This window comes from Anarhichas minor, unplaced genomic scaffold (assembly GCF_050575085.1).
Source record: "Anarhichas minor isolate MPS153535 unplaced genomic scaffold, ASM5057508v1 ptg000018l, whole genome shotgun sequence".
Taxonomy (NCBI): domain Eukaryota; kingdom Metazoa; phylum Chordata; class Actinopteri; order Perciformes; family Anarhichadidae; genus Anarhichas; species Anarhichas minor.
Genome location: NW_027466464.1, coordinates 13,343,086 through 13,362,348, shown reverse-complemented (window position 1 = coordinate 13,362,348; position 19,263 = coordinate 13,343,086). Strand labels below are relative to the sequence as shown.

General features: G+C 44.0%; 2 protein-coding genes across 2 annotated transcripts in view; both read left to right on the top strand.

The window, feature by feature from the left end:
- sh3bp4a (SH3-domain binding protein 4a) overlaps nt 1–12,796 on the top strand; it is a 33,401-nt gene extending 20,605 nt beyond the window's left edge. The window contains exons 10-13 of the mRNA XM_076094741.1: nt 1,971–2,137; nt 2,691–5,044; nt 11,936–12,124; nt 12,218–12,796. Coding sequence (XP_075950856.1) covers nt 2,014–2,137; nt 2,691–5,044; nt 11,936–12,124; nt 12,218–12,442 — 2,892 coding nt within the window. The 5' untranslated portion in view covers nt 1,971–2,013 and the 3' untranslated portion in view covers nt 12,443–12,796. The remainder of the gene's footprint in view (nt 1–1,970; nt 2,138–2,690; nt 5,045–11,935; nt 12,125–12,217) is intronic.
- A 4,496-nt stretch (nt 12,797–17,292) lies between these two features.
- Nucleotides 17,293–17,877, top strand: arl4ca (ADP-ribosylation factor-like 4Ca). Its single transcript, XM_076094916.1, has one exon. It carries the CDS (start codon nt 17,293–17,295, stop codon nt 17,875–17,877), a length of 585 nt encoding a protein of 194 aa, XP_075951031.1.
- The last annotated feature ends 1,386 nt before the right edge of the window (nt 17,878–19,263 follow it).

The window sequence follows — 19,263 nt, the reverse complement described above, 5'->3', positions numbered from 1 at the left end:
ATATGGCAGCTGGAAACGGTTATTATAGCGACATTCATCCGGGGATTAGGACCGGCCGACTCTCGGCTAATTAAACCTTCGACTCACCGCTCTGTCAGCTCGGCTGAAATGAGTTAATAACGCAGAGTATTTCGCAGACTCGGATATTAATGCACCATATTCCTGTTTCCAATTGTGAGGACGGCTAACCCACAAGCAGCAGTGCGCCGACATCTCCCGAGAGCTTCTCTTCCAGCGCTTCTTCTCCCTCTGTAACTGAAAGTCATCTGCCAACGTGAAGTAAAAACAAAAATAACATCATTTCCCCAAATGCTGTCTTTACTTTCTGATGTTATTCTCTAAAATAGAAAGAACCCTGAGAGGTCACATTGTTTTAACTTTTTGTAATTGTCAGTTTTTCTTTCTCGGCGTGGATCTGCAGCGGTCCTTTTGAGGAATCCAAACCCCCCTGCTGAGTCCCCCCCCCCCCCCCCCCCCCCTTGTATCTGTCAGAGCCGCCCTCACCTCCCGCTGCATTCAGCTGGGATCTCCTCCATGCTGTATCAAAGCCAGCGACTGTGTCTTTGTCTGCCGGGCGGCTTGTTATTGATGGTGCTGCTCATTATCGAGGGAGGAGGGGTTTATCGACGGGGCACACGCTCCCCGCAGAGAGGGGGCAGACAATGAAACGTCCCCTCGGAGGAGTTTGACTGGCTTTCAGCACCAGCTCCCATTTCAAGAGATGTTAAACAAGCCCAACTTTCTCCTCACTGCATGCTCTGCATCCCAGAGTGCACCTCTGCTCTGCAACAACTTTGTTGAAAAAATAAAGCAGACTGAAGCTGCAGGGATTTGAATAAATAGTTTGTGTTAAAGTGTGTAGAGAGAGTTCTGACCAGCTTTAGACAGAAAGCTCTGCATCTCTGTCGCCTCCTTGCTAATAATAGCTCATTTTCTGTGTGTTATTCAAGCAGAAAATACAATAACATAGTGAAGTGATGTGTTTAAGCAAACATCTGAATCAGTTTCATTCAGCTGTGAACATCACAGCTCTAACGAAGATAATCAGCGAAAGGCATTATTATGGCAGCTCCTACAGTCTGCGTTGCTTTAATCAGATTATAACGGCATCATTAGTGTGCAAATGTTCCCGCTGCAGGAATAATAAACGTCTGTTGAGACTGAAGGGAGCAGCGATTTTCTGCCGCTTCGTTTATCAGATCACAGTCGTCTGCTGACTGTGTTGGTTGTGATTCCACACAAATCTCTATTCTGACAAGGAAATTGGTGACTTGCGTGACACAATCGGAGATGTAAATACTCAAAACACTCAGAGCAGAGCAGCAGCCGGAGGAGGGAGAGAGATGGTTGTCGGGTTGAATCCCCTGTATGTTATCAACCTTTATTTATTATTTATTTTAATCCTTTGTTTTTCATCAGATAATGATCAGGTAAAATCTTTTGTAAATTAAGTTTTGGACTAGATTGAATGAAATATTCAATATATTCTAATGCAGAAGGTCATCTGACGCAGGACGAAATTAAAGATAGCTGACAAAGTTAATAGAGAAAATATTTGACTCAAAGTTGACTAAAACGTGAGTTTTCGTGGACTAAAAGGATAAAGATGAATGTGACTAAACATAATACATATTTTCGTCTGAGGTTGCCAAAAGTAACACTGCTTTAGATTGTGTTTCTGACCCTTATTGTCACTTTCACTCATAACTTAAATCTCTTTTTCTTTAATGCTTATTGATTGCTCTCCTCCTATATCTTTCTCTTTTATGATCTTTGCATCGATCTAGAAAATAACTAACTCTGTTAGCCGGGAGTCATTTCATGAAAGCAGAGATATTTGTCAAACCTTATTTTCTGCTGCTGCAGCTTTGACCTGTGTGGCCTTTAACTGGGTCAATGATCTGGAAAATTAGCATTTAGCATCAGCTAAATGGCTGGACCCTGAAATGCTTTGCTTGTTCCCCATCCAGATGAAAAGCTGCCAATGAGCGAATTGTATTTCAAGCACCGGCCATGGCTGCCCATCGCATCATCAGAGTGACGAACAACAATCACATCCTCCCTCGCTGCAAGTCTGAGGGGACGCTCATCGACCTCAGCGAAGGGATCACTGGGGCCAGTCTCAACGATGTCAAAGGTCAGTGCTTCACTGTATTCACACACTTAATTTGATTATCTGATCAGTCAAAGTTCAATATCTAATTTTGTGCTTTTCATCTTCTCTAATTCAGTCATATGTAAACGGTATTATTCTTTCTCTGGCTCTTTCGCTTCACTGGTTGCACTTCATTACAGCTATGTTTACATGCTCTATATACGCTAATGGTGCGAACTAAAAATAGAAAATGATGCAGGGAATTATGCAGTTCATCTGCTCATATGTTAACTCAGTGATCTGAACATTTTGTCATTGCTTTTAGAATTATTAAAGGTTATTTTGGGGGCTATTTTACATTTATGTCCGGTCTGTAGTACCATCACCTCATTATTCCAACTGACCCATTACATGTCTGATTATGATATAAGCGCTGTTAACAGCAGTATTTTACAGTAATCAGCCATTGAGTGATTACCGTAAGTGCACTTATCTAAAATAGTGAACAACCAGTTACAAAACCACTTTGCAATCAGGGGCGGAAGAGCACCACAAATAGTTTTAAGAGATTCTCTAACATCTTTTTCCTTTTCAGTGCCTTCTCCCAGTGCCTTGAGGCTGGACACGTCAGCCTCCTATGGAGCCGCGCAGGAAGTGGTTGCCATAAAGGATTATTGCCCCAGCAGCTTCACCACGCTAAAGTTCGCCAAAGGCGATCGGCTTTATGTATTGGACACGTCAGGAGGAGAGTGGTGGTACGCCCACAACAACACGGAAATGGGCTACATCCCAGCCGCCTACGTCCAGCTGGTCAACTTCAGGAACTCCTCGCTTAGCGACAGTGGGATGATTGACAGTCTTGGGGAAGGATACGAGGATGGGTCGAAGGAGTTTGGAGGTTTGGGGGAGTGGACAGGGATGACCCTGAAGCCCTCACCAATTTACAACAACAGCCCGTTCTCTGCGAACCCTTTTATCTGTCCATTAGATCAAAACTGCAAAGATGTAAGTGTGAGGAACTCAACAGACCTTATTCTGTTTGATGCAATGGAATCTCCATCGTCTTGCTCAAACTTTAACACCAGTACAATCATGACCAATGGGTTCAGCAGCTGCCACATTAACAATACCACCCCCACCAGCCCAAACCAAGAGGTTGCACCTAACCCCCACAGGGATAACCCGTTTTTCAGGAGTAAACGTTCCCACAGTCTCTCAGAACTGTCAGTACTGCAGGCGCAGTCGAATCCAACGTTACCTTCTTCGGGGTTCTTCAAAGGCCTTAAGGCTCCTTCACCAGAGCAGTTTCAGAGCAGGGAGGACTTCAGGACTGCGTGGCTGAACCACAGAAAGCTAGCCAGGTCTTGCCATGACCTTGACTCCCTGGGCCAGAGTCCCGGATGGGGCCAAACGCAGCCAGTGGAGACCAACATCGTGTGCAGGTTGGACAGTAACGGAGGAGTTGTTCAGCTCCCGGACACCCAAATCAGCATCCACATCCCCGAGGGCCACGTCAGCCAAGGAGACCACCAGCAGATCTCCATGAAAGCCTTACTAGACCCTCCTCTGGAGCTCAACAGTGACCACTGCTCCACTGTCAGCCCCGTGGTGGAGATCAAGCTAAGCAACATGGAGACCAAGTCTTTCATCACGTTGGAGATGAAGGTAATGGTCGCTGTCAAGAAGGACAGTTGTCACACTGCAGAGGTGCTTTGTGTTCGAAGTGACTGCAAAGAAGGGCCTTACACGCCCATCCCGAATGCTTACCTTTACAATGATACAGTCCAGGTGCAGCTGGATGGTCTAGAGCCTTGTATGTATGTGGCTGTTGTGGTTCAGTCTCAGTACATCAGCCCCAATACGACCGTTTGGGACCATGTGCATAGGAAAGTAACTCTGGGCCTTTACGGACCCAAGCACATTCACCCTTCCTTTAAGACAGTCGTGGCCATGTTTGGGCATGACTGCGCCCCAAATACCTTGTTGGTTAACGAGGTGGGCCGACAGGCTAGTTCCAGCCCGCCCGTGGCCCTGCAGCTATGGGGGAAGCACCAGTTTGCGCTGGGGTACCCTCAAGACCTCCAGGTGGGTTTGTACTCCAACATGTCCAACTACCAGGTGAGGGCGAACGAGGGTGCGGGGTTGATTCGGGGATTTCAGGTCAAACTGGGGAAAGTCAGCAGGCTCCTGTACATGATCACATCGCACAACCCCGACAGCATTTCAGACTTCACTCTCAGGGTCCAAGTCAAGGACGCCCTTGACTGCATCCTCACCCAGTTCTGCGTCCAAACGCCGCCACTGCCGCCAACGACCGGACCGAGGATAACAGGCCAGAGGAGGTTTCTGAAAAAGAAAGAGGTGGATAAGATCGTCCTCTCACCGCTGGCCGTCACTTCCAAATACCCAAAGTTTCAGGACCGGTGCATCACCAACCTTAAATTCGGCAAGTTGATCAAAACAGTGATCAGGCAGCACAAGAGCACTTATCTGTTGGAGTACAAAAAGGGGGATGTTATCGCTTTGCTCAGCGAGGAGAAAATCAAACTGCGAGGGCAGCTGAGGACCAAAGAGTGGTACATTGGATACTATCAGGGGAAGGTGGGCCTCGTCCACGCCAAGAATGTTTTGGTTCTGGGTAAGGTCAAGCCCATTTATTGGTGTGGGCCGGACCTAACGACCACAATCCTGCTGGAGCAGATCCTGAAACCTTGCAAATTTCTCACATACATCTACGCGACAGTGAGGACGGTTTTAATGGAGAATGTGGGAAACTGGAGGGCATTCGCAGATGCCCTGGGTAATGGGAATTTGCCACTGAATTACTTTTGCCGGACCGAGCTGGACAACGAGCCGGAGAAGGTGGCGTCGGTTCTGGAGAAACTCAAAGAGGAGTGTACGAACATGGAGAACAAGGAGAGGAAGTCCTTCCAGAGGGAACTCATGATGGTGAGACCAATCATGTTTTTATTTTTCATTGATTTCTGTTTATAATTTTGAATTTGACTTGATTCTCTCCACCATCCCTCCAATGTTTCTGGAGAAACAAACCACTCCTGTTGGATTGGGATCCTGTTATCAGTGGGATGAAAATCTGTCACTGCCCCTAAGACAAAGAACATGATGCTGCCCAAATGGGGTCTACATTTCAATCCCTAAAAACAGTGAAAAGGTCGATATCAAGTTCTTAGAGACTGAAGATAATGTCTTTGGATTGCTTGTTTTAGCTGACCAACAGTCCAAAAAACAAATATTCTGAATTTGATGACAAAAAACAGAGAAAATAAGCAAATTTTCACATTTTAGAAGCTGGAAACAGACAATATGAGGGCCATTCGCCCTTGTCCTCCAACTGTTACACAGTCGAGCATTACCATAGCACATAGGTGTCTTTGTTTGATTTCTTTCCACTTCAGCCTGTGTTGAGTGTGAGCTGGAAGCGTTTGATCCTTATGCTCAGTCACATGAATGGTAAACAACTTGTCCTACAGCCTGAGGTGGCTCACAGCATGAACAGCCACCACATGAAAAATGAAGGGGGGGTTTGGAGGAGAAAATCCTGTCAAAAGAAGCATAGAAATAAAACTTAACATCTGCAGTTTGATCGTAAACAACTCTGTCAAGGAAACACACGCCGGCCTCGATGTGTTTTTCTCCGCCGACAGCGCCGACACCCTGGGGGGAGCAAAAATAATCCCGAGACATTTCCCTCGCCAGACGCCATTATTCAAAAAGTACTTTAGCAAAGTACTTTCTCCAACTGCTGTTTATCCAGGCGGAGTTGACGAAGCGTGCATGCGACATGCTCAGTGCGGCCACCGGAGCAGCTGGTGGTAAAGTGCCTTGCTAAATGGGACTTTGACAGTAACTGTTAAGGTAAAGGAGTGTTACTCATTTGCTGTGCATGCCTTTTTTAACCTTTCACGGTTATCCAGAGAAACACACCTGCAAATAACTTTCCCTGTTTGGCTGTACGTCATGTGACCCCACCCATAATCTCTCAAGGTCTAAAGCAAAGGAGCCTTTTATGTTTTATTAAAGGCTTTTATTCTGGCGGGTATACCTTCAACTCCTGCTGAGGCTTTTAAACTTACTGTGTGCACAAAGAGCGCCTTGGCTTTCTTATCTCTGAACCAGGCTCCATCCTTTGACTCCTCTGATGTCCTTTCTTTCATATTTACTGGAAAAATGAAACGACCACACACTCGGATGTCCTTCACTGAAGTCTAGCCATTTTCTTCTGAAGTCGGAGACACCTTAATCCTCAAGGACCATATAGAAATGTGTTCTATTGACTTGGTTTATCTATTGGTTTGTCCACAAGTGTTACAGCCCATTCAAGTGTTAGACCGTTTACCTCTGATACGATGTTTCCTAGCTGGACGCAAATCATTGCTCCGTGTTTTAGCCGGACATTCAGTGGCCCGTGTTGCTCTGCAAGCTGCTCGGACTGAATCAAATGTAAAGTTATTGTTTGCTGAATGTGAACCGCGTTGAGACTTTCTGCAACGGAGCAAAAGCTCAATTTAATTGAATCAATTCGAGGCTAAAATGAAATCAATGAATTCATGAAACACATTTGATGAAATGTCAAACAATAAGTCAATGTTTTTTTTAAACATTCAATAGTTCCTGCTTCTCTCCTCTGTGGATTTGCTGCTTTTCTTCGATTGAAGTGACAGTGAATTTATATCTTTATGTTCTGGACTGTTGATCAGACAATGAAAGCACTTCAACTTGAGTTATTGGAAATTGCGATGAACATTTTATCACTTTTTCTGACATTTGCAGCGCTGCTTCGGTTCAACAGCTTAACTGATGAGGTGCTTAGTTGTTTTTTATGTAGCTGTTTGCGTTGTACACCGCTATTCATCATCTTTTGCTGTCTAGTACAAGGGCATTCAGCATTCATATTTGTGTGCACACGCATATTAAACTTAACAATCCTTGCCCTGTTTGTTGCTGCACTACATCAGTTGTAAAGCACTCCAAGATGTGCGTGAATGCGTGTCTGTCCCCTGCAACATTTTCTCCAGATAGTAGTAAATTGTCATCGGGCTGCAGGAACAAGGTCCAGTGAGTCACACAGGCTTGAATTGCTAAATCTTCTCCTCAAAGGGAGAAATAGCCTTCCTTGTATAACTGTTACTCAATAAAACATTCCTACGTTGAGAACCTCTGGCTACAAAATCCTCGATTAGCAAACAAGGCATTCATTCTCCTAATAATGAGGCTTTTATCCAGCCAAGATCTGCTCCTTTTTAGGACAAAAATACACACAAATCTGTGAAATCTTGCAAATAAAAGTGTCTTATTCAAGCATCACAAAGAAACATTGTACATAATATGTTGGTCTAGTAAGACCACACTTAAGTATGCAGATTAGCTCATTGGAAAGAAGTGTTGGGAAAGGATAGGATGAAATATTGATCGGGTATCGATGAGGAGTGTAAACTGGAAGTCGTCGTGGTGAGAAACCCAGGGAGTGAGACTCAAAGTGGGAGCAATGTCTCGATGAGGGAGCTTCATTTCCCCCCCTGTGGTTTCTGTAATGAGAGAGGAGGCAGAGAAAATAGGTTTGGTGGGAGGGAAGTGGAAAAGAAAGAGTTTAGACACACTATACTGTAATATGAACAAGCTGTGGGCTTTGTTTCCCTGCCTCATTACACTGACTTTACTCATTTGTTTAGTTCCAGAATAATAGTTCAGTTCGAAGGCTGAGCACTGAGGGGATTGGCTTAGCTTAGCATAAAGAGCTAGCTGGACTAGTTATAGTGCACTACTGTTTTTTTGTTTTGTTTTGTTTGTCATGTTTTTTCTCATTTCTCTTTGCATCCCTGTGTTGCACAACAACAATAAATGATCCTTGAATCCATGAAGAAAAAAGGGCTTTGTACGTTTCTTCAAAACACGGACACGTTGAATGTTGACGTTTCTGAAACTAAAACACGTAAATACGTTTCGTCGTCATCAGCTTCGTACCCACAATGCTACGTGGTTAATATTGTGCAACGATGGTGAAGTTTAGGCAAGAAAATGGTTAAAATTTGAATAAATATCATGTTTTTTGTTCAAATAATAGCGTTAAAATGTAATCTAACGTTTACTAGTGTTAAGAAATAGCAACCGCCATTAGCAGACTGTCTTACGTAAGTCAACAAGTGTAACAGCGTTACGTAAAAAGCGTAAAGTCAAAGTAAACTTTTAGTTTCACGCGACACCTGTGTCCAGGGTGAAAGTCCCGTGTTTGTTTTACCTCCTGTAATCGTGTTTACACCATGTCACTTTTAATAATGTTCGTTATATTTACTACGTCATTTGCTCTTTGCGTCGCTCGTTGTACTACAACATTAGCTCAAACGCAAAAACGTCCACGTGCAACGTATCCGTGTTTTGCAGAATGGTACCAACGCCTGCTGGCTGGTAGAGTTCAACAGAGCCAGGCTCGCTGTGTCTCCCCTCCTGCTTCCTGTTTTTATGCTAAGCTACGCTAACCATGTCATGACTTAAATTCAGCATCTCACCATTATCAGCTGATGTTCTATATAAAGTGAAAACATTTCCTGTTCCTGACTTTCTAAAGGGCAGCATGCGCCTGCAGCGCGTTCCAAACAACTGTGCTTATTGTTTCCTGTGTTTTTCAGAATTTAAACGACTTCATGTGTTATTTCTTAGTGTCACTGTGAGAAGTAAAAACAAACTCAACATAACCTTTTCATAGTAGAGAATAGATCATCATAGGCCAGAGCTAGAACAGGGAGGAAAGAGAGAGATGAAAGTTCCCTTTATTGTCTCTTTTTGATTAAGTCTCCTCAATCTTGGGCAATTTATCACTTAATCCATGAAGCTCACTTCCTAAAGTTTTCATTGATCCAGTTGTAGCAGCTTTTACTTGAGTCCAAGGTTTCCCTAATAAAAGATATCCACTTATATTTCATTTGTCCCCTGGATCGGTACATGTCCGCCATACCTGGACTTTGTCTGTGTGATGGGACATTAGAGGTGTTATTTCAGCTTGATGGTGGACACAAACTGCAGTAATAGTAAGAGCGAGCTCACTGTGGCTTTCTCCCTTTGCAATAATTAAAGCCATATCTTTTTGTTTCGAGCTGCAGCACAAACAAAGCTTCGCTGATCTTGCTGTCTTCAGTCTGCAGCACAACCACACATGAATTAAATTCTTGCTTCTGCAAAAGTGGAAGCTGTAACCCTGCCGGCTTTAATTGCAGCTCGGTGTGAAACATAAAGTGTTGCAGCAGTGAACAAGCGCTCATGGTTTAGTCTCCCCCTCTCTCGTCCACACTAGCCGACAGGTGTTCTCATGAAACGTGAGCATGCATCGATCAGGACGGATCTGGAGGACTCGAGGGCATCCGACACCGCCCCGCAGATCTTTTAACGCAGAGGCTCGAGTTACGGAGGCAGAGGACAAACGAGAGCCGGACTGTCGGTGTCTGAAAGGCCGGGAGAGTGTTGTTAAATTATAGATCCGTGCAGTGAGGAGGGGCCAAGCACTCCTCCAGGGGACGAATTCAATCCCCTGCTTGTAGACTCCCATCTAAAACCAAGGTCTTTACTCGGCTCAGGAAATTAAACTTCTTTACAAATGTGCAGCCAGTAGAAATCAACGTCTGAGCAGCTGATCTTTTGATGAAATAGTTGCAGAGAGTCTAGACTGCACACAGTCGCCCTCAGATCCTGCAGGAACGTCTGCTCCTCAGGAAGTGATCGATCTAAACTGAAACCAAAAGTGTTTCCTCAACTTCTTCCTGCCAAACTCCTCATGATGGGACATGTAAACCAGGAACCAAACTCTTGAACAAATCAGAAGCTGAATATTTCAGGAGAACCTTGAAGAGAAAACTGTCTGTCATGTGGCTTTATTGTACTTGTAAAGGTGGAATGGGAGATTGAAAATACCAGAAGGACAAAATACATTTTGGGGTTGTTTTTCTGCTTTTGCACATAAGAAAATGCCAAATGTCTTAAATAAGATTCACATGTTTAATTAACTTGGACTGCATTGGTTTTTAATGTAATATCTCGACTCCCAACATATTAAATGTAATTTTCAGGAGCCTCATTTTTAAATTTCGGTCTAAAGGGATGCGTTCTCTTTCTCTCTTGCTTCTGCCATTTAGTTTATCATGTCCATCTTTTTTACTCTCTCCCTCTCTTTCTTCTCTACCTGTCGGTATTGTCGTCTTCTCTGCTCCACCTCTCCTCCCTCCTTCCTTTTCGAAGTGAAGCTCATTTTACTGACAGCCGCCCGGTCAGCTGTCAGCTCCGTCTGTCCGTCTGCTTCGGGGCTTCCTGCAGGTCGCCGCCATCCCTTATTTTTCAGACACTTTGGTCTCTCACGGAGCAGAGTGTTTTCTATTTTTAGAGCAGAATCATGTTGGTGGTTATTAATGTGGAAACATCGACCAAAGCCGGACTGGGAACAGAAACAACGTGTTGTGGTGCCATCAAGTCGACATGTTTTTTATCGGTGTGTAAAGGCCTTAAGTCCCAGCGCTGACCTTTGACCTGGTGCTGTTTAATGTGGTTTTTCTGACAGGATTAAAGACCTTTATTTTGAAGCACAAACTCCTTCCTGACGCACTTTAATCCTGTCCGGCTTCAAACAGCACATCCCTCCTGCACGAAGAGCTCCACGTCGCGCTCCTCTCCAGACAGCAGCGGTGAACCCTGACGTTATATTTAGCCTGAGCCCCGTGTGAAGCCTGAATCACGGCACAGTCGAAGGTCGAAGAGGAAGAGGAAGAGGAGGGAGGTGAATGATGTCTGTTTCAAAAACCAAGTAATCCATTACCTCCAGAAACCTGCACGCTGTTGGTTATCCAGGTTATTTATTATGGAGCTGCAGCTCATGAAAGAGGAGATAAAAGAAGTCAAATAGATTATTCTAATAAATGGAAGTTTACATGAGTTTGGGATTATATCGTTCTTCCAAACTAGTGTAAAAATACTCCACTACGTGTAAAAGTCCTGTATTCAAAATTCAAAAACTTAAACATTGGAATAAATCCAGAGATAAGGAGTCGTTTTCTCATAGACTTCTATACAACCAGAGGAGTCGCCCCCTGATGGTCACTAGAGAGAATGCAGCTTTAACACATGAAGCACTGACTGGACGTTTGTTATCGTGCTGCAGCTGACTGACAGCGAGGCTGAATCAGCAGAAGCTAATTGAGCTCCGTTAGATTAAGTCGAGGCTCCACAGTTTGAGGGTTTATCCTCAGAGTGCATCTGGGAAATCTCTGAGATATAATTTCTATAAAAGGCACAGAACCTGAAATACATTTTCCATGAAGCGTGACGTTCAGGGTGCTGCTGTTCTGTCTGTCTGAAGGCCATTAAGACAAATCTGTTCCGAAGAGTTTCACGCACCTCTGATCTGATCTGCTCAGTATTTTCTAACCCTCATTTCATCGCGTTAGCTGAGTAAGAGCGTCTTTACAGCCGGAGGGTCATGACTACTTACAGGAGGGGCTTAGGATTGTCTCTTTGCAAACAGTCAGCCCCTATAAGACAAACTGTAACAGTGGTTTCCAACCAGATACCTCATCAAGTTTAAAAAAATGAATGAAAACAACTGTTTGAGAAGCAAAAATCACTCCTATAGATGTTGAACCGGTGAAGAATGGTAGCACATTGATACTTTGTTGTTTTAAGGGAATTTAAGACAGAAAGGTTCGGCTGGTTCAAGATAAAGATCTAGATAAAGATCATTGGTCCACATATTTCTGCTCGTGAATCAAAAAAGAACTAAAGCAAAAGAGATTGTACAAACTTCCTTTAGAAACCCCTTTCCACCGCTCCTCCGTCCCCCATCAGGCGCTGCTGAAGATGGACTGCCAGGGTCTGGTTGCCAAGCTGGTCCTGGACTTCGTCTTGCTGACCACGGCGGTGGAGGTGGCGTTCCGGTGGAGGGAACTGGCCGAGAAACTCGCGCGAGTGTCCAGACAGCAGATGGAGGCTTACGAGGCTCCGCACCGCGACAAGAACGGACTGCTGGACCATGAGGTGAGAGACCTGGTCTCTTTATGTCCACTGGACTACAAGAACCACCATTAAATGTTTTTCCTTCCTTTTTCTTTCTCTCTTTGACTCCTTCAGTCCATGTGGAAGCCGGCCTACGACTTCCTCCTGACGTGGGCCGCCCACGTCGGGGACAGCTACCGAGACGTGATCCAGGAGCTCCACCTCGGCCTGGACAAGATGAGGAACCCCATCACCAGAAGGTGGAAGCACCTGACCGGCACGCTGATCCTCGTCAACTGCCTGGACACGCTCCGCGGCGCCGCCTTCTGCCCCACCGGATACGGAGACTTTGCTGTGTGAACTTCTTTCTGTTTAAAAGAGTTGACGTCTTCTGGTCTTGGTGGGAGTTACTGGAGGAGTGTCCTGGACAGTTCAGGATCTGCACGTCCCGTCGCTTGTTGGGCGTCTTCCATCGCCAGATGTTTTTTACTCCTGCTTTCTTCTTCATGTCTTTTGTACTGTCTTTGTCTCTTTGATGGCGTATATGTCTTCTCTTTTTTGCTTCACATTTTCACTTCCTGTTTAATTTCGCTCTCATTGATTACAGTGATTTTGTTCATCTCCCTCAGGACAACATCAGCGACCTCAACCACTGCAGTACATAACCACACATGCTCCCCGTCCAAACTGAACTGAACCGTTTGGTGGCACAAAAACAACTCTTCCCTCCTCTTCTGACTCAGTTTTTATTCTTTTATTGCAAAAGAAGGCAGAGCAGATGATGAGATAAACATTAAGTCAGTAATTAGCTAGCTCAATGCAGCTAGCCCAATGCTAACTTCACATGTGACTCAGTGTAGTTCACGCAGTAAAGGCTCAGTATGTCTGTTTATGAAGATGTATTTGTTATACTTGCAGAACAATACAGTTTGATCAACAGTGTTATTCTTTCTTTTCTTGGTTTGGTTTTGTGAGAAACTCATTTCCATCATATTTCAGTCAAACATCCAAAGTGCATCCAGTATTGTCTAAATTGAATACTGTTGTACAAACAAAAGTTTTATCAAAGATGATGAGATGAAGATGGACCTAAAATGTGTTTCAGAATAATAATCATGTGCTGTTATGTCACATTTTGTTTCTGTGTCTTTTGGTTCAAAGTGCAGCATAAATATAATTATTTTCTTGTGTCACATTTTACTGGAAGGTATTAAATTAAATATCAACTGTCAAATTAAAGCTGTAATCCACAGTATACTGCGTAAATAAGTGACTTGAAACTGTGAAAGAAATATCACGTTTTTGTTAAATTTATATTTAAAGAAGCTTTTTGTCTTTTGATTTGTGATCAAATATACTCAGTCGGCTTTGATGCTTTTATTGTTTCATTTCAGTCTTTCATTCTGTGTTCCGTCCTGTTTTGTTTCCATATGTTTTGTGACTGCTGTTTGGAATATGAACACGCTCTGAACAGAAAATGTGCGAGGAGTTTATATATTTATATACACGTTCTGTTTATGTTCGGATGCTTTCAATAAAACTGAAAATTTAAAACAACTTGTGTGTACCAGAAAATATGATTTTCATTTCAGTATGTTTAGACATTAAAACACTTTTGGAATATCAAACCCAGAGTTTCCCTCTGCTTCCAGTCTTTGTGCTAAGCTACGCTAATCACACACAAACACACGTTTCTTTAAAAGATATTGGCCTTTTCCTTTTCGGTGACAAATGCTGCAAAGATGCTGAGTTCCACGCCAACAATACAGAAGGTTCCTTCGTGTAAACATGGAAACGCCACACATGAACGCACTCCAATGCATCTCTTTCCCAGACAAACACACACACACACACACACACACACACACACACACACACACACACACACACACACACACACGCTTTAATTAAAGCAGAGAATTATTCACCCTCAGAGGATGGACCACCTTTCCACGATGACTCACCCTCCACATTCCTGCTCGTCTCCTGGATACGTCTCCAAACTCAGTATTTATCTTTACAACATAACACTATAAGGGAATACAACAAGCTGCTGTTTTAAATCATCTCACACTGTCTCACACATTCCCTTTGCATCGTATTCATATCATCTCCAAACTCTACAAGACGTCTCAACTGGTGTTTTATTTTCTTATCAGCTGACACAAGTTTCTGCATGAAAAGCTGAATTTAGAAGATTAATTCAACCAAATCTAGCCAATAACCATAAATAACAATAAAGGTGTTATTAATCAAAAGTTCTCTTTTCAGTCCATCAACTCAGAGAGACGTGAGAGGAAAATATACTTTCACACACTCGCTCTTTCATTCCTTAATTCGGGGACAAACTGGCCGGCTTTTACAAATGCCAAACAGGTGGTGAGATGAAAAGCTTTGGGACGAGTCGACCTGTTTCATCACGCTGTTGTCTTCCGGAGCCTTTGGAGCATGAGTGAGCGGAAACAGGCCGGCATGGTTTCACCTCGTGGCTCTGGAGAACGTGAAGGAACATGAAAAAGGTGCTTTATCTGCTGCTGTCATGTGGACGCCTCATGGAACCTGCAGTCATTCAGATCAACTGTCAGTCATGAATTCTCTCTAAAACAATCTTCTTTAGATGTTTTATGAGACGTTCCTTTCGCCACATCTCTCTGCCGTACGTCTCAGGGTACTTTTACATGCTCTCACTTTTCGTCTCCACATCTTCTCCTGCTTTTTGCTTTGTGTTGCTCTATTTCAACATATCAACATGTCCGTTCAGATGTGGAGAAATACAAAGGTGTTGACCTGAATTTCCCATGAGTTACTTTCTCGATTCAGTCTCATTATAAGGAGTTCCTTCAGCGTAGTTGTGTGATTTATAATCTTCACATATATATATATATATATATATATATATATATACACCACTCTGCTCTGCTATACACCAGACTCCATGGCAGTTTCCCCTCTTGTTGCCTCGGTTAAAGGTAGACATCACCTGCTTGTGAAGACGCCTGTCTTGTTTTCTTTTAACCTCTGTCACCATCTGGAGCAGCTTGTCGCCTGTTACCTGAGGAACACATCAGAGGTAAACCAGTGAAGGAGGCTCTTGTTTTATGGATGAGAAGACTGTGTGGGCGGCGGGCGAGAGGCATCCAGGTGACTTGTTAGAGAGGGAGAAAGTCAGGTTGCGTGTGTGTGTGTGTGTGTGTGTGTCTGCGCCCTGTTTATCATTGCTCTCACACACACACTCGTTAGCAGGGAAATCAATGGCGGAGGAGGGCAGAGAGAACAGTTAGCGAGGTCTTGATGACTCAGGTTGTGTTGCTGTGTGTTTAATTGAATGCTTCTTAAAGGCCCTGCATATCCACGCAGGTGTTTTCATTCATTCTGGCTAATTGGACCTCGTCACAGGTTAGATTTGTGTGTTTGGAGCTCGGTTGGTATTTTGTTGAGGTCGCCAAACTTAACGAAAATGTTCTGCAAGGACAGTGAAACCTGCTGAAATGGAGACATTGAATTATGAACATGTCTGTGTGCAGCCATCTTTTCAGTGGGAGTACAGTTAGTTCTCCTCATTTGGATCCTAATGCGTCGTGTTTCCCGGTGTGGCATTAGAGCAGTGTGACATTTTGTGTGTCAAATCTAAAAAAGATTACTTCAGCACACTGTTGATGGTTACTTTCCTCCCACAATGCAATGCACAAAAGAAAACTGAGAATTAGCTGGCAGTGGGAATGAAAAACTATCTAATGCATTTTTGTAAAAAGATTCAGCTGTTTCCTTGGAAATGGCATTAAGTCACACATTTCCTGTAATAAAACGGTTAGTGAGCTGATTTCTTATCGTAAAAGCAACAAACAATCTACAATAAAGATTAATATACATAACACCTGTTGGTTGCAGATGCAGCAAAGGTAACAGGTGAGTCAGGGAGCTGTCAATCAAGCCCGGTCTGACCACGCCCACAAAGTCATGAGCGGAAGTCTAATCAGCCACAGAAGGAAACACCTGTGTGTGCGTGTGTTAAGTCACTACAAGTCAAGTTAATGTAATTTCTCCGGCCTTGGAGAGGTTTATAATCTGTACAAAGCAGTTTGCAGCAGCCTCCATCCTCAGAGACCTGGATGAGAAAACTTCAGAGCAGTAGGTGCTGAACTCGCATGTTTTATTGCAAAATTGTGTTGAAAATCTAAACTTTAAGGTTTAGTTTGTTGTCATGCAACATTGTGCTGCCATCTAGTGGCGGTTGTTAAAGGATGATGATGGATGTTTTTGCTGCATTATTTGCATGAATGTTTGACTTTTTGTCTTATGCAAACATGCCTTGTAATTTTGAAATTATATTTGCAAAACAATTCTGAAAGTAACTAAACATGAACAGCTACTAATCAGATGAACCTGGAGAGCTGGGTTAAAAGTAAATATAATAAATATATTATATATTTTAAATCTGCACAGATGTGCAAAATGTTACGTTCTCGCACACATGGGTTCCTAACTTTGTCACGGACACAAGTGTTATTATCTCTGCATCCTGCTGTTGATGTGTAAAGACACGGAGTTGTCATATTTCCTCGCGAGGTGTCACAGTTTCAGCAGCTCGTGCAGCCCAGTGCGCAGAGGAAACACACAAAAACAAAACACGAATGAAAACTCTTCAAAATAAAACCATCCTCGGCCTCACCGGGATGCATCACGCGGTTTTACTGGATAGAAGTCTGATCAGAACAGGAGAGGCTTTTATTTTTTTTAGGCTTAAACGGAAGTCTTATTTTGTATTCCTCTGCCTGAACTTGACGCGTCGTCTCATGGCATCATTTAGAGGTTGATCCACGCGTCACACACACCATCACTCGTGTGTTACTACATGCAGACAGCTGCTACGCACTTGGTGGGGGCGATGGAGAGACATGATATGACATTTGGCCACGCGTAATTTGCGCATTTGGAAAAAGCGGCGCGCGCGAGGAATGCGCCGCTGTGTGATGATTTGACTGTTTGCGGACGACTGCTGCTGTTGGAGTAAGTCCAGGGATGCTGCGGCTTGTCTGGCTGCCGGAGTGCCGCCGCGCAATGCGGGGCTGCGCCCTCCACACTTGCTGAGTAGGAGCGGCGCGGATCAGGCGTCTCTTGACTCTCAGTTGAATTACGCGCCATGGATCGCTCCTGGGACATTTAAGCATCCTGCCTGTGGGAGTGCGTACCGCTCCTCCTTAGGCTGCAACATGGGGAACAGTTTGACCAATTTGGGTGCCTTCCAGTCCTTGCACATAGTCATGCTGGGCTTGGACTCTGCGGGCAAAACCACCGTGCTGTACCGGCTGAAATTCAACGAGTTCGTAAACACGGTGCCCACCATCGGCTTCAACACGGAGAGGATCCGGCTGGGCGGAGCGGGGGCCTCCAGGGGCATCAGCTGCCACTTCTGGGACGTCGGGGGCCAGGAGAAGCTGCGGCCCCTGTGGAAGCCCTACAGCCGCTGCACGGACGGCATCGTGTACGTGGTGGACTCCGTGGACGCGGAGAGGCTGGAGGAGGCCCGCACCGAACTGCACAAGATCACCCGCTTCTCGGAGAACCAGGGGACCCCTCTGCTGGTCATCGCCAACAAGCAGGACCTGCCCCGCGCGCTGGATGTCGGGGAGATAGAGCGGCAGCTGGCTCTGTCCGAGCTGAGCCCCTCCACCTCGTACCACGTCCAGCCGGCCTGCGCCATCATAGGAGAGGGGCTGGATGACGGCATGGACAAGCTGTATGAGATGATAGTGAAGAGGAGGAAGTCACTGAAGCAGAAGAAGAAGAGGCAGTGATGCAGATATTCCTGAATTATATAGCAGTTAAAGGCATAAATAGCATTATTGATCACCATGTCTCCATGTATGACAGATTTATAGTGATGCTAGCTGGATGTTATGAAGGGACATGAAGACAGAGAACTAGATAATCATATAGTATAAATAACAATCATAATAATCTCAAACATCTGGGAAAATATAGTGATGCTTTGCCTTGTTCAGCAGTTGTAACCCTCCCAACAGGCAGGTTGTGTCTCTGTGAGTATGATTATTAATAGGACTGTTTCATACTGCTGCTGCCATGTTGTGCTGAGCACACACATGCGAGACTGTTAGTGCTGCACTGATTCTGTGAGATGGTGTTACACCAAAGATGATCCCCCGAGAAGACAAAGCTCTCCTCCATTGTTTAGTTACTTACAACCGTCCCTGACGCTCCGAGGCCAACGTGTAAACCTGCAAGAGATTGAGTTGAGACGAGGCCGAGATTACAACCATGACTTTGTTTTTACTTTCTCAGTTTAACTTCAGTTAACTTCTACGTTTTAACACAAGTTAATACGCTAACACAAAGTGTAGGGATGCACCGATATGGATTTTTTTCAGCCGATACTGATAATTGGCTGCTTCTACCGATAAGAATACTGATAATTTCAGGTTTTCGTCTTTTGAAAATAGGTTCATGCACACCTGAGTGTAAGAAAGGATAATGAGCAAAGATGGATGTTTTAATATTCCAAATAGCTCTGACCAAACCAAAACTAATTTACTATTGTTATCATGACAAAAACAACTTCTGACTCTTTCAATTATACATTTTTTTTCTTGTAAAGTACATAAGAAAAAAAATTGTATTGCAATCATGTTGTCTTCCTCTGAAAACTGTGAAAAAAGTCCAAACCTGCGACGCCATGTTTAGCTTCTTCTTCTTCTTCTATGTTTGTTGGCGGATCACAAGCCAACTTTTAAGAGTGTGCAGATGCTGCGCTTGGTAAGTTAATGAAAGCAATTTATTGTCTATAATTTCATTATTGAAATAATATAACTCATGGGCCCGATGCATATTGTGCATCCTTATAAAATGCTGCATTTGATGCAACAATGTGTGGCATCAACATTCTCTATGATTAAGATTATGGAATAATAGACTCCATGCTTATTTTGCACTTTCTCTCCCAGAGAAACCTCCTTTGATTAGATCTCCTCCAGAAGCCATAGTGGAGGTCTTGAGCTCGGCTCGTTTTGTGTCTTACAGAAGTCAGTAGATCTGATTTTGACTGCTCACCTTGGATCTATGAACATGTGGCTCTCTTGGTTTTATCCTTGGTGCAGCGTCACCACGTTTCTTCCATGAAAACTAACAACTAGTTGCTGAATAAGTTGCCAGTGGACACCATGTGT